This window comes from Tursiops truncatus, chromosome 11, assembly GCF_011762595.2.
Source record: "Tursiops truncatus isolate mTurTru1 chromosome 11, mTurTru1.mat.Y, whole genome shotgun sequence".
Classification (NCBI taxonomy): Eukaryota; Metazoa; Chordata; class Mammalia; order Artiodactyla; family Delphinidae; genus Tursiops; species Tursiops truncatus.
In genome coordinates, this window is record NC_047044.1 from 66449402 (window position 1) to 66470056 (window position 20655).

Here is a 20655-nt window from a genome sequence, read left to right on the forward strand (position 1 = left end):
AGGCTGCCTCTGATACGAGCCCTGAAGAAACAGGAGACCATCTAAGAGGCGGCTCTGACAGGAGAATCCAGACTGGAACTAACATAATGATGGTAGTAGTGGGGATGAACAGAATTAGATTAAGTCCAGTGATATTAAGGCCTTAGACTCAACAGCCTGATTGGAGAGGAAGGTAAGAGATGCCTAGACCAGGAGTCCTGTCTGACCTGGGCATCTGGGGTCACTAAGCTAGAAGGGGCTTTCAAATCTCCAACTCCTCCTTCACCCATTTCAGTAGGAAATCTTAACCCTCTATTTTGTAGAGAAAGTGGAAAACTAGATGCTTTCAGATGGAAAAATCACTAAGTTCCATTGCCAAATCAACCAAACTACATTCATTTATTCATTCAACCAACAAGTATTTTTGAGTACCTGCCATGTGCCGGCACAGGGCAAGGCTCTGGGGGATGCAGAGTAGCTGGAGACCTTGCCCTCCCCCAACCCCTTCACCCTGTCCACCCTGCTCAGACTAGAGCCCCCTCCCATGCCTTGGTTTCCATTCTCAGTGGCCTTCTCATGATTGAACATTCAGCATTTTTCCCAACAACTTCAATCGACTCTTTATTTGCCCCTTACTGACATTTTTCATGCTCAAAATTCTTCCATCTTAAAAAAAAAAAAAAGCCCCTCTCCTTGGGCAATGTAAGCAGGATCAAAATGTCAAATGTGCACACCCTTTGTCCCCACAATTCCACTTTAGGAACTTATTCCACAGAAATTCCTGTATACATATGAAAGAAATACACAAGTAATATGAACAAGTATGTTCAGAGTAGCATTATGGGAGAGAGCAAAAATGTCTAAATAAAACTCAAATATCCAGAGAATACTGCAGCATAATAGAATACTGGACATCTGCTGTATATAGCCAGATGTCTAAACTATACAGATAAGAATACAAGCTTTAGCAGACTATAGAGCGATAAGCCCAGTTTTTTTAAAAGTAAATGTGTAAAAGTGTGTGTATGTGGTAGCACATGCACAGAAAAATCTTGAAGGATGTGCCTCAACTTATTAACAGTGGTGATAAATGAGGGAATGTGATTATGGAGGTTATTCTCAGTCATATTTTTTAATGCTTAAAATTTGTATAGGTTATTCTCAGTCACATTTTTTAATGCTTAAAATTTGTATCGTGTATATGTATATTCATACATACTGCTTTGGTAATCAGAATAAAACAATAAAGACAAGAAGCTTTCATAAAAGGAAACACAACAAGTTTACCAGCCTTTTCCACTGCATCTATTGCATTATAACATAGTCCAAAATCCTTGCCACTACTGCCAGGGCTGTAGGTGAGCTGGCACCCCTCTGACAGGGATTCAGCCTCTATTACCTAGCACCCGGCTCCAGCTAAGGTCATGCATGAGTTACACACAGATAAATCTAATGTCTGTTTCGTTTTGTTTTGTTGCCTTATTTGACATCTCAACAATTATAAACACATGTGACCATGACTTCTTGTGAAGACTCTCTTCCCTTGCTTTCCTTTCTTGGAGGTTCTTCCATCTTGCTGGTCGCCTCTGTTGGCACCTCCTTCCTAACTGAACCTTTACTTCTAAAACTATTCAGGGCTCTACCCGAGGCCCACCCCTCTGTAATCTACCCCATGGCATCTGTTAACACCTTTAGGCTAAAGCTTCCAAGTGCAGCGTTCTATTTCGGATGTCTTTTTTGAACACCAGATTTATACATCCAACTGCCTATGTGACACTTCCACTTGGAAACCTCCCAGGCATCTCAAATGCAGTGTTCATACAGGACTTATGTTTACACATGCACATGTACACACGTACACACACACACACCTCTATTCTTTCTCCATTATTTCCTATTTCAGTAAATGGCACCACTGTCTATGCAGCTCATCAAGCCAGAAACCTGGGTGTTCTCCTAGACTCCCATCTCCCCCTCATCCCCACAGCCAACATTCACCATCCTACAGTGCTCTGTATTTCTTGATTCTGTCCTCCTCTCTCACCTTACACTGCCAAGCCCCCAGCAGCCCTTATCTGGACCATAGCACTAATCTCCTGACCTGCCAGCAACTTTCACCCCTCCCCCCCCAATCCTTTCTCCCTTCAGCAGCCAAAGTGACGTCTGAAAATGCAATTCTGACCCAGTACTTTTCTGATTTAAACCCTTTAGTGGCTTTCTATTAAGAATCAACTTTCAAATTTATGACAACAAGCATGTGTTGTTTCTGTAGTGGGGCAAAATAAGAACAATAATTTTTAAAGAAGTCCAGTTAAAAAGAGACTGAAGCATGATGAGAGCAGGGGTTATATCTGTTTAGTCTGATGGAGACCCTCAGTTCCCAGCCAAGGTCTCTGCACACAGTTGACCCTAATAAATATTGACCAACTGAATAATGAGTGAATGAACTAGATACAGCAGAACCTAGGATGGCCATAGAGTTGAGGAAGGTATATTTTTGTTTGTTGTGCTTTGTTTTGTAAGATTAAATGTGTATTCACATGATGTATGTTACATGTTCATACACACATGCGCATATTGATGGGCAAGGGTGAAAGAAAGGGAAAAAAAGAAGTTGAGGCAGTATCCCCTGAAGGTTTCCATTTCCTCTCTGGTTTAAGAAGATGACCTATTAAGAATGAGGGAAAAGGGTGTGAAATAAGAACATGAGGAAAGCAGTGAGAGTTGGAAATCATTTCTGTAATTGATAAGAGCTGGCTAGCTGTGTGGGGTTCAGTTTCTGTTATGATTTTTTCCTGAGCTCTGCAAATGCTCGAGACTCTGCTTTTCTTTCTGGCCTCCTGCTCCTGAGACAATAGTTCCCCAGAGTCAGTAGTAGAATCAAGTGTTTCACAATAACCTAGAGAACTTTCACAAAATGCCTCCTACGCCCCACCCCAGGGACATTCTGTCCTAGTAACTGGGGGAGGGGTGGCTCTCATTGCCCTAAGAAACCTCACCTTTGTCTCCGAGCCACAAGTCACTGGCCTCACAGATCACATTTTCTCCTTAGTCACTGTACTGACCACTGCTGAGCACACTGGGTGAGTGATCACACCCGCCAGTCAAAACCACAGTGGCATGCGACGTCTACTCCATCTATCCATCTAACTGAGGAACAGCAACGTGGAGGAGAGAGGAAACATAGATGGGCTATTATCTACTCACTCACACATGGCTTGGATGGGAAGGACACATTTCCCGGTGGGGTACAACCTAGATAGCCATCCCTGCCAGAGGGTAGAAGGGAAAAAATAGACCTCTTTCTATATTATCTTCCCTGCCTTTCTGGCTCAAAATGAACACTTTGTGTAGTTATGAGAACATGAATCCAAGCATGCTTTGGAGCTGAGCTGCTAACAGCTGAAAATAGCCCAGAGGGGGGGAAAAAAATCAGAATGTTTAACAGTTTCTTGTTCATGGAATATGGGTTGCAATTTTACTTGAGACTTTAAAGGTGTCAGTTACAGAGACTGACTGACAAATACAAGATGACACATTTTGCATTTCTTCAGATGGCTGCTGCAATTTTGTTTCCAAATTTGGTGTTCAGTTACACATGATTATTTATTTAGAAATAAAACCAACCTATGGATACAAAGAGACCTTAAAATTATCTATTTCACTTCCCTGGCCCTCTAGATGAGGAAATCATGATGAGAATACTCGGGATTAAGTGGTTTGCAGCAAATATGGGAATAGACCCCAAGTCTCCTAACTCCCGGTCCAGAGAACTTTCTACCACACTCCACCCCACCCTGACTGTAGATAAGTAAAGAATTGAATTTGGTGAAAATGGAGATTCAGAGCTTATGTAGAAATCTGTTTCATAAGTGTGATCAAATGCATCATAAACAACAATTATTTAAAGAAGTACTAAACACATGCATTTAGCTCTGTTCCCTCCTCAAATCCAAGAACATAAAGAGATAAAGACAAAGAGAATAGAATTAGAGATAGTAACACAATTTTGGAAGATGGAGAGCACACAGACCAATGGCAAATGGCTGAACAGACTGGAGAAAGCTCAATCCCAAACTAGGACCACCTAGAAGCAACTCCATTTAAATTATAAACCCCCAAGAGGCTGAGGGTGGTGGCAACAGGTTCCTCTGGAAATGGTGGGGAAGGTGGGGCGGAGAAATGGCTGAAAGTCTGTTTAAGAAGTTTATGACCCCCCATGGGACTTCCCTGGCAGTCCAGTGGTTAAGACTTCACCTTCCAATGCAGGGGGTGCACGCTGAATCCCTGGTCGGGGAGCTAAGATGCCACATGCCTCGCAGCCAAAAAGCCAAAACATAAAGCAGCAGCAATATTGTAACAAATTCCATAAAGACTTTAAAAATGGTCCACATTAAAAAAAAAACTTAAAAAAAAAAAAAGTTTAAGAACCCACAGTACTCTCTCTCACTCCTTGAAGACAAGTGATTGCCTCCAAACCCCCAGGCCCCACCTAGGAGAAGACTGGAAATGTATTCCCTGAAAAGAGCCAATAAAGGATCTTTGGACTGAAGGAGTCTAGGCATAGTTGGGGAAGGGGATTCCATACTGAAGAGATTACACAAAAAATTACCGCTGAATGGAGAGGCCCCCGGTCTTCTGCTTTCAGACTAGTCGTATTTTCTCTGCGGAATCAAAGAAAAAAAAAAAAAAAAAAGGACCTAAAGATACTAACAACAGGATTTCCTAAACAAAACAAAAACAGCCCAGCCAGGTCCCCCTAGAGTGAAGCCCAGAATTGCCAAACCCCATCCACTATCAAAGCTAATCTAAAACAGGAGGGAACAGCAAGACTTTCCAGATATTAAGGTAAGCACCTAACAGAGAAACAGCAAAGCAACTTAGAGAAGAGAAAAATATCACAGGAAGAAATTTTAAAAAACAAAAATAAAAAATCTAGCATCTTCAGAGATCCGACAAAAGCATATCCATGAAATAAGGACAAGACGTTATTAAAGAGAGAGAGAAATAGAGAATAAAAGAGCTCATAGAAATTAAAATGAAGGCAGATTAAAAATTCAATAGGTGGCTTGAAAGATACAATTCAGGAATGTCCAAGAAAGTTGAATAGGATGACAGAGATGGAAAACAGGAAAGACCCAGAGATTGAGGGCCAATTCAGGACAGCAAATATCAAATAACAGAGTGTTCATGGTCAAAGAAAATGGAGGGGAAGACGTAATTTCCAGAATCAAAGGACATCTTTCCCCCAGAACTAAAGGACATTGTTTTCCCTTTAAAGAAAGGACAGGAGTGGGGATGTGGGAGAATGGGGTTTCCATAGTAAAAAGGCCAACTGAGTTTCCAGCATATAAAATGTAGATAGACCTACACAAAGGTACATCAATGTGAAACTTCAAGAGAAAGGTTTCTCACATGAAGGATTTTAAGTCAGAATGACAGGAACTTCTCAAGAGCAACTATGGATGGCAGAAGCTTCAAAATTCTGAGAACAGGTGATTTCTACCTTGGAATTATAAACTTAGTTAAGCCATCAATTAAAAGCCAGTGGAGAACAAAGGCAATGTCAGACCTGCAAGTCTCAAAAAATTACCTCTCACACCCATTTTTCATAAGAAACTGGAGAATGTGCTCCACCAAAATGAAGAGGTAAACCAACAAAGAATAAGTCATAGTTCCAGAGACTGATGACTCCAAAACAGGGTAGGCAAAAGGAGACCTCAGAAGGGCAGCAAAGGGGAAGCCCTAGCTGTTTGGGGGCTGAGAAAGCAACCGAGACAAAGAGATCAGAAGGCTCTGGAGAAATTTCCCCCAAAATATGAATCTGGTAGATTCTCTATGTGGTTGAGTAATTTAGAGAGAAGATTTACAGCTGGAGTACAGTCTGAGATTGACTATTCATAAGTACATCGAAAATTAAGAGATTAAAAAAAATCAATATCTGCTGGGTAGTCGAGAGGAAAAGCAATCAAACGATATTACAGGGCTCTTCTGTAGATAGTATTACACAGTTATAATAAAGTAAACACTGCGTATTGATCTCACCAAAATTACAATACAATTACAGTTGAGAGCAGAGGGGGTGGAAGAGTTTGTGTGAGGAGGGGAGAGGGGCAGGGGTAGATGAAAGGGAGCTAAATACTCACTTTTTCAGCAATAGATAACTCCTCAAACTAAAAAAAAAAAATAGATAAGTAACAACACAGTATCTTAATTAAAGATATAGAAGTGGGCTTCCCTGGTGGCGCAGTGGTTGAGAATCTGCCTGCCGATGGAGGGGACACGGGTTCGAGCCCTGGTCTGGGAAGATCCCACATGCCGTGGAGCAACTAGCCCCGTGAGCCACAACTACTGAGCCTGCGCGTCTGGAGCCTGTGCTCCACAACAAGAGAGGCCGCTATAGTGAGAGGCCCGCGCACCACGATGAGGAGTGGCCCCCGCTTGCCGCAACTAGAGAAAGCCCTCGCACAGAAACGAAGACCCAACAACAGCCATAAATAAATAAATAAAATTTTTTTTTAAAAGGCAAAATTCCTTAAAAAAAAAAAAAGATATAGAAGTAATTACTAAAATAACCAGCTAAAGTTGAAAACACATGCCTCTGGAGAACAGAAAATGAAAGGGGAGATGCTGCTGTTTTTCATAACAAATCTCGAAGTAATAATTTTCTAATTAGATAAAATGTTATAATTATACACAACTTTGACAAAAATAAAGGCTTAATTTTTTCCCTTTTTAAAAAAAAATGGGGGCGGGAACTCATGTTAAACATCTCATGATATGACATGACACGTATCAACATTAAGAATCTCTGTTCCACACTCCATGACATAAATCACAGCAAAATCCTTTTTGACCCAACTCCTAGAGAAATGGAAATAAAAACAAAAATAAACAAATGGGACCTAATGAAACTTAAAAGCTTTTGCACAGCAAAGGAAACCATAAACAAGATGAAAGGACGACCCTCAGAATGGGAGAAAATATTTGCAAATGAAGCAACTGACAAAGGATTAATCTCCAGAATTTACAAGCAGCTCATGCAGCTCAGTATCAAAAAAACAAACAACCCAATCCAAAAATGGGCAGAAGACCTAAACAGACATTACTCCAAAGAAGATATACAGACTGCCAACAAACACATGAAAGAATGCTCAACATCATTAATCGTTAGAGAAATGCAAATCAAAACTGCAGTGAGATATCATCTCACAGTGGTCAGAGTGGCCACCACAAAAAATCTATAAACAGGGGCTTCCCTGGTGGTGCAGTGGTTGAGAGTCCACCTGCCGATGCAGGGGACACGGGTTCGTGCCCCAGTCCGGGAAGATCCCACATGCCGTGGAGCGGCTGGGCCCGTGAGCTATGGCCGTTGAGCCTGCGTGTCCAGAGCCTGTGCTCCGCAACGGGAGAGGCCACAACAGTGAGAGGCCCGCGTACAGCAAAAAAACAAAACAAAACAAAAAAAAAACATAGTACTGGGGCAAAGGGGGACAATGAAGGAGAAACACAGGATGACACCCAAGTTTCTGACTTTGGAAACTGGCAAGATGGTGGTACCATTTACTAAGATGGCCGAGGTGGGATGTGGAAAGGCAGATTCAGGGAGATGGGATACAGAAGCGAAACAAGACTTCCTCCTTGAGCATGAGACATCCAAAGAGACGTCAAGGAGGCAGTCAGATGTGGGGTCTGGAGGTCAGAAGAGGTCACTCTTGGACATATACATACACTGGGGAGTCATCAGCTCACTGACGGCATGTAAAGCCCTGGGAACAGATGAGCATGTAGAGGGAGAAGAGGGCCTAAGCCACATCCTGAAGAACTCTCCACATTCAGAGGTCCCCAAAAGAAGGAGATGCCCGCAAAGGAATAAGGAACGGCCAGTAGAGATGGCGGAAGCCAAGTTAGGAGGGAATTTCAAGAGCAGAATGGAAAACTGTGCTAAAGCTACTCAGAGACCTAGTAAGACAGGACAGGAATGCATCCATTGGAGGCAGCAACACATAGGACTTGAATGACCCTGAGAAATTGCACAAGAGTGATGGGAAAAGATATCAGACTGACAGAGTGAAAAGAAAACGAGTAATGAAAAGCTACAGTACATCTAGACGACTTAGAAATTCTGCCTTAAAGGGGGACAGAGAAATGGGGTGAGAGACAGACAGGGATATTAGGGTGTAGGAAGATATTTGGCTCTTTAATTTTTAATATAGGGGTACCAGAACATTAATTCTCTTATTCCTTCAGTCGTTCAGAAAATACGTATCAAACACCAGCACAACATCCTTAGGGAGCTTACAGTCTACCAGGGGACAGAGGCAATAAACAAATACTCATATACCAATTTCAGGTGGGGAGAAATGCGTTGAAAACAAATAAAGCACGTGAAGGGGATAGAGTAACAATGATATTTTAGATGAGGGCCAGCTCAGAGGGGGTGCCATTTGAGGGAGATCTAAATGAAGTGCAGGAACGGGAATCCTAGACAGGAAGGGGTTGGGAGGTGAGAAGAGATGGAGAGGAAGATATGGACAATATTCTTGGCGTGGGGGGCAGCATGTCAGGGCACAGACAGAGGCCGGTATGTCTGGGGCACCTCAAGAGATAGGCAGGGTGGGAAGAGATGGGGACAGAGAGTTAGCAAGGGCCTTAAGTCCAACAGAGCTGAGAGTTTGAACTGTATACTGTTTGTAGGGAGTCCACTGCAGGTCGTACAAAAGTCTAACACAGAAGGATCACTGTGACTGTTGTGTGAACTTGGAGCAAGAGGTACATAGCAGAGGCTCACTTGGGAAGTGGCTGCAGAAGTCCCAGAAGACTTGGTGGTGGCCTGGGCTTGGATTTAGGCGTGGGGGTGGGAGATTAGGAGCACTTGGATTTGGGATGGATGCTAATGGCTCGAATATGAGGTGGGAGAGAAAGACAGGGATCAAGGAGGACTCCAGGTTCGTGGCTGAGCAACTGGGTAGAGTGGTTGCTGAGATGAGAAGCAATGGAAGAAGTGCAGGGTTAGAAAAGAAATCAAGACTTGGGTTTTGGACCTGTTAAGTCTGAGATATCTATTAGACAACCAAGTAACGAGATAAAACAGGCAGCTAGCTGGAAAGCAAGGGAGAGACGGGGACTAGAGGTAAGCATATGAAATCATCAACATGCAGACTGGAAAATGAAGGAAATGAAGGCGAGCACCTATGGAGTACATTAAGATGGGGAAGAGGTCAGAGAACAAAGGCCTTGGCGCTGCAAAGTTTAGGGGCCAGGAATGGGGAGAGACGGATCCAGCAGAGGAGACAGAAAAAACAAGTGAGTTGTGAACAGAATCAAGATGCAGGAGCATCACAGAAGCCAAGGAAAGAAAAGAATTTCAGGAAGGAGGGAGTGGTCGACCATGTCCTGGGCTGCTGAGATAAGCGCTGGCTCCAAAAGAAAGTGCTGGGGCTTCTGTGACTCATGATGAATGAAAAATGCTCTGAGATAACATTCCTTCCCCATAAGTGTACTCAGACTACATAGTTATCTGGACTAGGAACGTTCAACTCATCTAGAATACCAAGGATCTGTTTCCATGAATGCCTCATCACATGGCAAGCCCTCCTTCAGGATCCTCCCAGCCAGCAACCCAGGAGATCCCTGTGTCTGTGAAATGGCAACAGCTCAAAAATGGGGAAGCAGACAGTGCTCAGAGCAGAGCCAAGAGAATCAGATATGCTAGAGCAGGACAGAACTCTTCTACAGGTTTCTGCATTTTTCTAACTCACAGCCTGTAAGAGGAAAATTAACAAAATTATTCCTCCCATCTCACATGCTAACTGAAACTGTAGAATAGCTGCATTTTCGGCAATTCTGATAGTTTCTAACCCCTTTTTTTCCCCACTATGCTTTGTTCATCTTGCAGTTCCTGACTTTTAAAATCAGATTTATTGAAGTGTAACTTATATACAGTAAAACTGGACCCTTTCTAAGCTGGATGCATTTTGATGAACATAAACAGTCACGTAACCTCCGCCACAATAAACACAGAGAGCATTTCCATCACCTCAGAAAGTTTCCTTTTGCCCTTCTGCAGTCAATCTCCTCTGCTCTTCAATGATCTGTCCTCAGCAAGCAAGGATCTAATTTGTGTGATTTACAGTTTTGCCTTTATAGAACGTCACATAATTGGAATCAAAAAGGATGCAGGCTTTTATGTCTGGATTTTTCACCTGGCACAATGCTTTTGAAACTTAGCCGTGTTGTTGCCCCTATCAGAATTTTGTTCTTTTTTGCTACTGAATAGTATTCCACAGTGTGGATGTACCACAGTTTATCCATTCACCAGTTGATGGACATTTGTTTCCAGGTTTGAGCTATTATGAATAAAACTTTCTATGAACTTTTGTTAAAATGTCTTATGTGGACACAGGTTTTCATTTCTCTTGGGGCAGTACCCAGAAGTGGGATTGCTGGGCCATGTAGCACCTAGCTTTTACTAAGAATAGCTAAATACTTCCTGAGCACTAACTTTGCAACATGCAAAGTTCTAAGCTCTTACAGGCCTGATATTATACACTTCTTAAAACAGCAATCAAGTTATTACTGTTCTTGTTTCACTTACGAGGAAATTAAGGCACAAAGAGGTTAGGTCACTTGCCCGCCATAACACAGCTAGTGTGTAGCAGAGCCAGGATTCTCAAATTCAGGGATTGCAGGGCAAAGCACAAACTATCAACTATTTTGCTTTGCTGCCTCCCTCAAGTCAAAGGCATGATGTCTGAGAGAGATCACAAAATTCTGACACTATATGGCTTGTGGCCAAACATAGCCACTGCTGACTATTCCTTTCCTCCCTTTAAAATCATGACAATGAATACACTGGAACTCTGAGGGTCACTGTAATAACAACATGTCATTTTAAAGTCAGAACTTTATAGGATAATGTTGGGAAATGCTTTTAACTGTGTCACAGAAGTTTGTAAATATTAACTTACTGGTGTTTAATAACAACTCTAGGGGGCTTCCCGGGTGGCGCAGTGGTTAAGAATCCGTCTGCCAGTGCAGGGGACACAGGTTCGTGCCCTGGTCCGGGAAGATACCACATGCCATGGAGCAACTAAGCCCCTGCGCCACAACTACTGATCCTGCGCTCTAGAGCCCACGAGCCACAACTACTGAAGCCCGTATGTCACAACTACTGAAGCCCGCGTGCCTAGAGCCTGTGCGCTGCAACGAGAAGCCACCACAATGAGAAGCCTGCGCACCACAACGAAGAGTAGCCCCCACTTGCCGCAACTAGAGAAAGCCCGCGCACAGCAACGAAGACCCAACGCAGCCAAAAATAAATAAATTAATTAATTAATTAAATCTATTAAAAAAAAAACTCTAGGGGAAGCTAAAGTCAGCCCTCCTCTTCCACCAGCATGGCAAACACTCAGAGTTAATAACAAGGCTCTTTTGGAGACGCCTCCACCCTCATGACATGAAAGGCCATGTCAGGGGAAAAATACAAGGACTCTGGAATCAGATAGATCTGTTTTCAAATTTCGGCTCTGGTTCCTGGTGGACAGGTGCGTACAGACCTCCTCACATGCAAAAACTGCTGTGAATAATTCCTAATTTGCAGCACAGCCATAAAGATTCGACAGCACAACATGGGTGAAAACACTGAACATGGTGTCTTACATATTTAATAAACCCTTCCTTTCCCTCCTTCTTCGTGTCTTCCAGAATGTACTGTTGAGCCTCCGAAATTAGTGAGATAGAAGTTGGTTACTTAGCAAAAACCTTTATTGGTTTAACTTTTCATCCAAGTAGCAGCAAAGGAGAGACTGGAAAGTGGTTCTTTAAAATTTCTCATCTTAAAAAAAAAGTTATGCAAACTTTGCATTTTATTCACGATATAATGAAATTATTTTAATATAAAAATGTTGTATATTTACCTCCAGCTAAGTAACTTAGCTTTCTCTGGAAAATTTTAAGGATATTTGTTTTGGGAAGATTTCCCCTGATAAATGGCGGCTTTATTTACACCCTGCCACACTGCCACTTACCTGGGATACGAAGACTCCCAATTATAAAGCATGAACCCACAAAGTCTTACTAAGGCTTCAAAAAGATTTCACGCACTTGGGTCATTATTGGCTACTGTCTGCAATCTCTTTACGTCATTTTAACATCTATCCTACAATGCAGCCCAGTTTGCAGTCTTGGCTCCAAAAACTTATAACTCTGAATTCTCCAAATGAGAAAAACAGCTACTTTCTGTTACCCCTTTGTGCAGCCTCCTGGCTACCTGTAAGGTAAAGAGATACTGGTTGTAATCTGCTTTCTGAGACAAATCTCTGTAACGGCTACAATAGTAAACATAAATACTGCAAATCTGGAAACATTTTTCAAATAACAAGAAGACACGGGACAAGCATGACCTTAAGTAAACTGAGATGACAGAGGAGTGATAGTTTTTTGTTGTTGTTGTTTTTTATTTTTGTTACATATATATTTTTTTCAGATTATTTTTCATTATGGGTTATTATAAGATATTGAATATAGTTCCCTGTGTTATACAGGAAATCCTTCTTGCTTATCTATTTTATGTATAGTAGTGTGTATCTGTTAATCCCATACTCTTAATTTATCCCTCCCCATTCCCTTTGCCCATTGGTAACCATAAGTTTGTTTTCTATGTCTGTGAGTCTTTTTCTATTTTGTATATAGATTCATTTGTATTATTTTTAGATTGACATATAAGTAATATATAATATTTGCTTTCTCTGCCTACTTACTTTGCTTAGTATGATATTCTCTAGGTCTATCCATGTTGCTGCAAATAGCAATGTTTTATCCTTTTTTATGGTTGAGTAGTATTCCTGTGTGTGTGTGTGTGTGTGTGTGTGTGTGTGTGTGTGTGTGTGTGTGTGTACCACATCTTCTTAAGCCAATCATCCGTTGAGGGCACTTGGATTGTTTCCATGTCTTGGCTACTGTAAATAGTGCTGCGAAGAACATTGGGGTTCAAGTATCTTTTCAAATTAGAGTTTTCGTCTTTTCTGTATATATGCACAGGAATGGGATTTCTGGATCATATGGTAGCTCTATTTTTAGTTTTTTAAGGAAATTCCATACTGTTCTCCATAGTGGCTGTACCAATCTACATTCCCACTAACAGTGTAAGAGGGTTCTCTTTTCTCCACACTCTCTCCAGCATTTACCATTTGTAGACTTTTTGATGATGGCTGCTCTGACTGGTGTGAGGTGATACCTCACTGTGGTTTTGATTTGCACTTCTCTCATAAATAGTGATGCTGAGCATCTTTTCATACGCCTGCTGGCCATCTGTGTATCTTCTTTGGAGAAATGTCTATGTAGGTCTTCTGCCCATTTTTTGATTGGGTTAGCATTTGTTTTTGGGTTTTTTTGTATTTAGTTATATGAGCTGTTTGTACATTTTAAATATTAACCCCTTGTTGGTCACATCCTTTGCAAATATTTTCTCCCATTTCAGAGGTTGTCTTTTTGTTTTGTTGATGGTTTCCTTTGCTATGCAAAAGCTTTTTAAGTTTGATTAGGTCACATCTGTTGATTTTTGCTCTTCTTTTGTCTTGGGAGACTGATCTAAGAAAATATTGCTATGATTTATATCCAAGAGTGTTTCACTTATGTTCTCTTCTAGGAGTTTTATGGTATCACATCTTATATTTAGGTCTTTAAACCATTTTGAGTTTATTTTTGTAATATGGTGTGAGGGAGTGTTCTAATTTCACTGATTTGCATGTAGCTGTCCAGCTTTCCCAACAACACTTGCTGAAGAGATTGTCTTTTCTCCAATGTATATCCTTGCCACCTTTGGTGTAGATTAATTGGCTGTGGGCGTGTGGGTTTATTTATGGGCTCTCTATTCTGTTCCATTGATTTTCATGTGTGTTTCTGTGCCAATACCACACTGTTTTGATTACTGTAGCTTTGTAGTACTGTCTAAAGTCTGGGGCAGGGGGTGTTATGCCTCCAGCTTTGTTCTTTTTCTTCAGTATTGCTTTGGCAATTCTGGGTCATTTGTGGTTCCATATAAATTTTAGAATTATTTGTTCTAGGTCTGTGAAAAATGTCATGGGATTTTAATAGGAATCACATTAAATCTGTAGATTGCTGTGGGTAGTATGGCCATTTTAACAATGTTAAATCTTCCAATCCAAGAGCATGGGATACCTTTCCATTTCTTTGAATCACCTTCAGCTTCCTTTATCAATGTTTCATAGTTTTCAGCGTATAGGTCTTTCACCTCCTTGGTTAAGTTTATTCACAGTTTTTTGTTGTTTTTTTCCCCAGTGTGATTTTAAATGGGATCATTTTTTCACTTTCTCTTTCTGATATTTTGTAAGTGTAAAGAAATGCAACAGATTTCTGTATATTAACCTTGTATCCTGCTACCCTGCTGAATTCATTTATCAGTTCTAATAGGTTTTGTGTGGCATCTTTAGGCTTCTCTATATAGAGTATCACGTCATCTGCAAATAATGATTTTACCTCTTCTCTGCCAATCTGGATACCTTTTATTTCTTTTGCTTGTCTGATTGCTGTGGCTAGTACTTCCAATACTATGTTAAATAGAAAGGGTGAGAGTGCGCATCGTTGTCTTGTTCCTGAATTTGGGAGAAAGGCTTTCAGCTTCCACTATTATGTATTATGTTGGCTGTGGGTCTGTCATAAATGACTTTTACTATGTTGAGATATGTTCCCTCTGTACCCACTTTGGTGAGAATTTTTATCATGAAGGGATGGTGAATTTTATCAAATGCTTTTTTTGCATCTATTGAGATGATCATATGATTTTTGACTTTTCTTTTGTTAATGTGGTATACCACATTGATTGATTCGTGTATGCTGAACCATCCTTGCTACCCTGGAATGAATCCAACTTGATCATGATGTATGATCCTTTTTACGCATTATTGCATTCAGTTTGGTAATATTTTGTTGGGGATTTTTACATCGATATTCATCAAAGATATTGGCCTGTAATTTTCTCTTTTTGTAATGTCTTTGTCTGGCTTTGGTATCAGGGTGATAGTGGTTTCACAGATGAATTTGGCAGTGTTCTCTCCTTTTTAATCTTTTGGAATAGTCTGAGAAGGACTGGGATAAGTTCTTCTTTGTATGTTTGGTAGAATTCCTCAGTGAAGTCTTTCAGTCCTGTACTTTTGTTTGCAGGGAGTTTTTGGTTTTTTTTTTAATTACAGATTCTATTTCACTTCTAGTGATTGGTCTGTTCAAATTATGTGTTTCTTCTTGACTCAATTTTGACAGGCTATATACTTCTAGAAACTTGTCCCTTTCTTCTAGGTTGTCCAATTTGTTCATAGTATTTTCTTATTATTTTTTGTATTTCTGTGGTATTTGTTTTTATTTCTCCTCTTTCATTTCTTATTTTGTTTATTTGGGTCCTCTCTCTTTTCTTCTTGGTGATCCTGGCTAGAGGTTTGTTGATTTTGTTTATTTTTCAAAAAACCAGCTCTCGGTTTTATTGATTTTTCTATTGTTTTCTTGATCTCTGTTTTATTTATTTCCTCTCTGATCTTTATTATTTCCTTCCTTCTGCTAACTTTGGGTTTTGTTTGTTCTTCTTTTTCTAGTTCTTTTAGGTGGTAGGTTAGGCTGTTTGAGATTCTTCTTGTTTCTTAAGGAAGGCCTGTATTGCTAATGAATGTCACTCTTAGAACTGCTTTTGCTGCATCCTATAGATTTTGTAAGGTTGTGTTTTCATTGCCATTTCTCTTGAAGTATTTTCTGATTCCCTCTTTAATTTCATTGTTGACCCACTGGATTTTTTGTAACATGTTATTTTTTTTTTTTTTTGGTAACATGTTATTTAGTCTCCATGTGATCATTTTTTTCGTGTTTTTTTTATTATTTATTTATTTATTTATTTGGCTGTGTTAGTTCTTCGCATCTGTGCGAGGGCTTTCTCCAGTTGTGGCGAGCGGGGGCCACTCTTCATCACGGTGCGCGGGCCTCTCACTGTCGCGGCCTCTCTTGTTGCAGAGCACAGGCTCCAGACGCGCAGGCTCAGTAGTTGTGGCTCATGGGCCCAGCCGCTCCGTGGCATGTGGGATCCTCCCAGACCAGGGCTTGAACCCGTGTTCCCTGCATTGGCAGGAAGACTCTCAACCACTGCGCCACCAGGGAAGCCCCTCGTGTTTTTATTTCTATGGTTGATTTCTAGTTTCATTCTGTTGTGGTCAGAAAAGATGCTTGAAATAATTTCTATCCTCTTAAATTTGTTGAGGCTTATTTTGTGCCCTAGTGTGTGGTCCATCCTAGACAATGTTTCATGTGCATTTGAAAAGAATGTGTATTCTGGGTTTGGGGGATGTAGTGCCCTGTAAATATCAAGTAAGTTCAATTGTTCCATGGTATCATTTAATGTCTCTGTTGCCGTACTGATTTTGTCTTAGAGATCTGTCCATTGATGTCAGAGGGGTATTAAAAGTCTCCAACTATAATTGTATTCCTGTCAATTTCTCCCTCTATGTCTGTTAGTATTTGTTTTATATATTTAGGTGCTCCCATATTGGGTGCATGTGTTAACAAGTGTAATATCCTCTTCTTGTATTGACCCCTTTATCATTATACAGTGTCCTTCTTTGTCTTTATGAACTTTGTTTTAAAGTCTACTTTGTCTGATATGAGTATTGCTACCCCTGCTTTCTTGTAGTTTCTATTTGCATGAAGTATCTTTTTCCAACCCCTCACTTCCAATCTATATGTGTCTTTCAGCCTAAACTGAGTCTCTTGTAGGGCAGTATATTATTGGTTCCTTTCTGTTCTTTTTCTTAAATCCAATTGGCCACTCTAGTTTTTTAGTTTGGAGCATTTAGTTCATTTAAAGTAATTCTTGATAAGTATGTATTTATTGCCATTTTAAATCTTGTTTCCAGTTGATTTTATAGTTCTTCTTATTAATTTCTTGTCCTTTTTGTTTTTCCTTTTGTGGTTTGATGGTTTTCTCTTGTATTATGCTTGAGTTCCTTTGTTTTTGGTTTTTGTGAATCTGTTGTATAATTTTGATTTTTGGTTACCCTGGTTTTTAAGTATGTTGACCCATAACTATATCTACTGGCTTTAGACTAATAGTCATACAAGTTCAAACACATTCTAAAAGATCTACATCTTTTTACTCCCCTCCCCCACATTTTGTGATTTTGACGCCCTATTTTACATCTTCATGTTTATCCTTTTGCTATTAACTGTAGTTATAACTGCTTTCACAAAAATTATTTTATTGTTTTTTAATCTATGTACTGGCTTATTTAAGTAATCTTCAATCAGTTTATATATTTGCCTTTCTTATTGTGAGTCTCCCTTTCCTATAGATTCTTGACTCTTTTCTACTTAGAGAAGACCTTCCAATATTTCCTTTAGGTTAGGTTTAGTATTGCTGCATTCTTTTCGTTTTTGCTTGCCTGAGAAATTCTTTATCTCTCCTTCTATTCTAAATGATAATCTTCCTAGGCAGGGTATCCCAGGTTGTAAGTTTTTCCCTTTCAGGACTCTGAATATATCATTCCACTCCCTTCTGGCCTGCTAAGTTTCTGTAATCATCTGATAGCCTTATAGGGGTTCCCTCGTGACTGACTCTTTCTTTTCTCTTAGTGCTTTTAGAATCTTTAACTTTTGCCATTTTAATTATGATATGTCTTGGTGTGGGTCTGTTTGGTTCATCTTGTTTGGGACCTTCTGTGCTTCCTATACCTGGATATCTGTTTCCTTCTTTAGGTTTGGGAAGTTTTCAGCCACCATTTCTTCAAATACATTTTTTTTTTTTTGCGGTATGCGGGCCTCTCACTGTTGTGGCCTCTCCCGTTGCAGAGCACAGGCTCCGGACGCACAGGCTCAGCGGCCATGGCTCATAGGCCCAGCCGCTCCGCGGCATGTGGGATCTTCCCGGACCGGGGCACGAACCCATGTCCCCTGCATCAGCAGGCGGACTCCCAACCACTGAGCCCCCAGGGAAGCCCTTCAAATACATTTTCAATCCCCTCCTCTCTTTCTTTTTCTTCTGGAACCTCTATTATGCATAAGTTGGCGTGTTTTATATTACCCTATAAATCTCATATGTTCCTTTCTTTTTTTTTTTTTTATTTTTCTTTCTGTCCACTGTTCTGTCGGGTGATTTCCATTATTCTATCTACCAGATCACTTATTCATTCTTCTGTGTTATTTAGTCTGCTATTCATTGCTTTTAGATCAGTTTTTATCTTGGCAATCAAATTGTCTAATTTTGATTGCTTCCTAATTCTGGTTTCTAGTTACAGTGACCTGAATTTCTTTCTTAATTCCTTTAGCATTTTTATTACCTCCTTTTTGAACTCAGGGTCAAGTACACTGAGTTTGTTCTTTCAGGGGATTTCTCTTGTTCTTTTAATTGTGAGTAGTTCCTTTGCTTTTTCATTTACTTACATTTCTTATATTTACATTACTTACATTTCTCTGTCTCTATGAATTTAGGAGAAATAGTTATCTACTTTGTTCTTGAAGGGCTGTTTTTATGTGGGAGCATTCCTGTGCAGGCTGTGGGTCCAATATTTTTGGTGCTTGGGCTGTTTTTGGTATGAATGCCTGCCACATCTTTCCTCAGAGTATGCTGGACATTATCCCCTTGACAGGGGGTTGACTGCTGTTCTGATGTCCAGATCCTGCACTGGGTGTTGGGTGATGCCTCCTCTTTGCTCCATGGCTGTCACAGCCATGTCAGTGGTGAGGTCTGCTCCCCACTTATTGCAGTAGAAGTCCTGAGGGTCAGGTTCAATAAAGCTCCACTGTACTTAAGTATATGCTCTGCCCCCAAGGAGGTGAGCCCTGAAGCAAATGAGACCCATTGTGGTCATGGCAAGCCTATGTGCTACCCATGCAGGTGTCCAAGGTTTTGCCCAGAAGCAGCCCAAGGCCACATTCCTTTCTCTGTTGTATTCATCCCAGACCTAGTACTAAGCTGGTGGAGGAGGCCGGAGCATCGTGGCTGCAGGAATTGAGGTGGTTGTGCTGTGGCCTGGGACCTGTGCTGCCTCTGTGGCAGGCCTCTTCCTGGACCTGTCCACCCCAGATCCAGCTCCAAGCTGTGGTGTGAGGTGGGCTTAACTACAGCACTCCTGCTGAGAAAGGAACTGCTGCATAATCCTACTCAGGGGCTATCCACTGAGGACATGGGATTCTGTGATGCCACCAACCACCACGTGTGCACGCCAACAAAGTCCACTGCTGCCCAGATCTGGCCCCACTGTTGGAGGGCTGATAATGAGCTCAGATTTCAGCCCCACCCCAACCCTGTACATGCTCACAAGGCCTGCACCACCGGAGCCGTGCCCTGCTGTTAGCAAGCTGAAAGTGGGGTTCCGTTGGTGGACCCACGTCCCACCCTACATGCACTAACAATGGACCTCACTTCAGGCCCTCCAGCCTGTCTCCAAGCAGCTAGACCAAGTCCTCTCCCAAGGTCCCTTCGCTGCAGTTTCAGCACTTTAGTACATACTAGCAGCCCTGTCCAGCGTGCATTTCAGGCTTGGAAGCGCAGCAAGGTGGTAGTAGTCAGCGTCAGGGCTGGTCTCTCTCTGCTCTGATTGCTAGCAAGCCAGCATGTACACATGCCTCATGAGCAGAGTCCAGGCCCCTCCAGCTCCCTATCTGTCCCAGTGGGCCTCCCAGCAGACAGGGGAGTTTCATACAGCAAGGGCCTGCCTGTGTGGACACTCCCTCCTTTACAGATCCCCCCAGGGGTGCTGGTCCCATCCTGATGACTTTTTTTTTTTTTGTCCTACTCAGTTACATGGGATCTTTCTTTCAGCTTTGGTCATTTAAGAGATCTTCTGCCACTGTCTGGTTGGTTTTTTGTGAGAGTTGTTCTACGTGTAGATGTAATTTCTGATGTGCTTACATGGGGAGGTGAGTTCTACATCCTCCTACTCCGCCATCTTGATCTCCTCAATAGTTTTTTACTCAATTGAAAAGACGTTAACATATTAATCCTGAGAAGCCAAAGGATTTAATTCAGCTATGCTAGTGGATGTGGTTGCTCAGTTATATATGCATTATGATAAAGGAAATAATTTAGTCCTTAAAACATATTTTTATGAAATAGCATTTTCATTTTGTCTTAAGATAATGCCACATGCCCCCTTTCACTGACACCACACACACTTGTAAGTATGTTATTCGCAAGTCCCTGGATATTATAAATACCCTGAGCAACATGTAAAGTCACAGAAATCTTGCTTTCATTATTTTGTCATCAAAATCCCCTTGACAAACTTCCCCCCCCACCGCAACTCTCTCTCCTGGAAGGCAAGGGTGGGAGTTCCTTGTGTATGAGATCTTGACCCACAGCACAGTGGGCGGTCGACAGGTAACAATAACATTTGCTCTCAGAAGCTACTTTCAAAAGGAGTGGATTATTTTTAGCAATCCATGTGGGCTAATTGGTGAATAAAAGGTTAGGGAATTTCAATTCCACAAACATTATCTAGGTCCCCCATTACATGCCAGCAAGTTACTGAAAGGATATGGGCCTTGTCCTTCTAGAGCTGACAGTCCAAGGGGAAGGGGAAGGAGGGTGGTTCAAATATAAAGGAAGGACATCTTACCCAGGCCGGATGGGAGAGTGGCAGGAGCCATTAAAGGCCTCTTGGAGGCAGGAACACCACCTGAAGG

General features: G+C 41.3%; 1 protein-coding gene across 3 annotated transcripts in view; it reads right to left on the reverse strand.

Moving 5' to 3' along the window:
- The window catches only part of ANO6 (anoctamin 6), a 200561-nt gene that overhangs the window by 140387 nt on the left and 39519 nt on the right, over positions 1-20655 (reverse strand). For 2 of the 3 annotated variants that reach the window (XM_019934579.3, XM_019934577.3), the window contains exon 2: positions 20589-20648. The exons of the other annotated variant lie outside the window; for it this stretch is intronic. In XM_019934579.3, coding sequence (XP_019790138.1) covers positions 20589-20648 — 60 coding nt within the window. The remainder of the gene's footprint in view (positions 1-20588; positions 20649-20655) is intronic. 3 annotated transcript variants of the gene reach the window in all.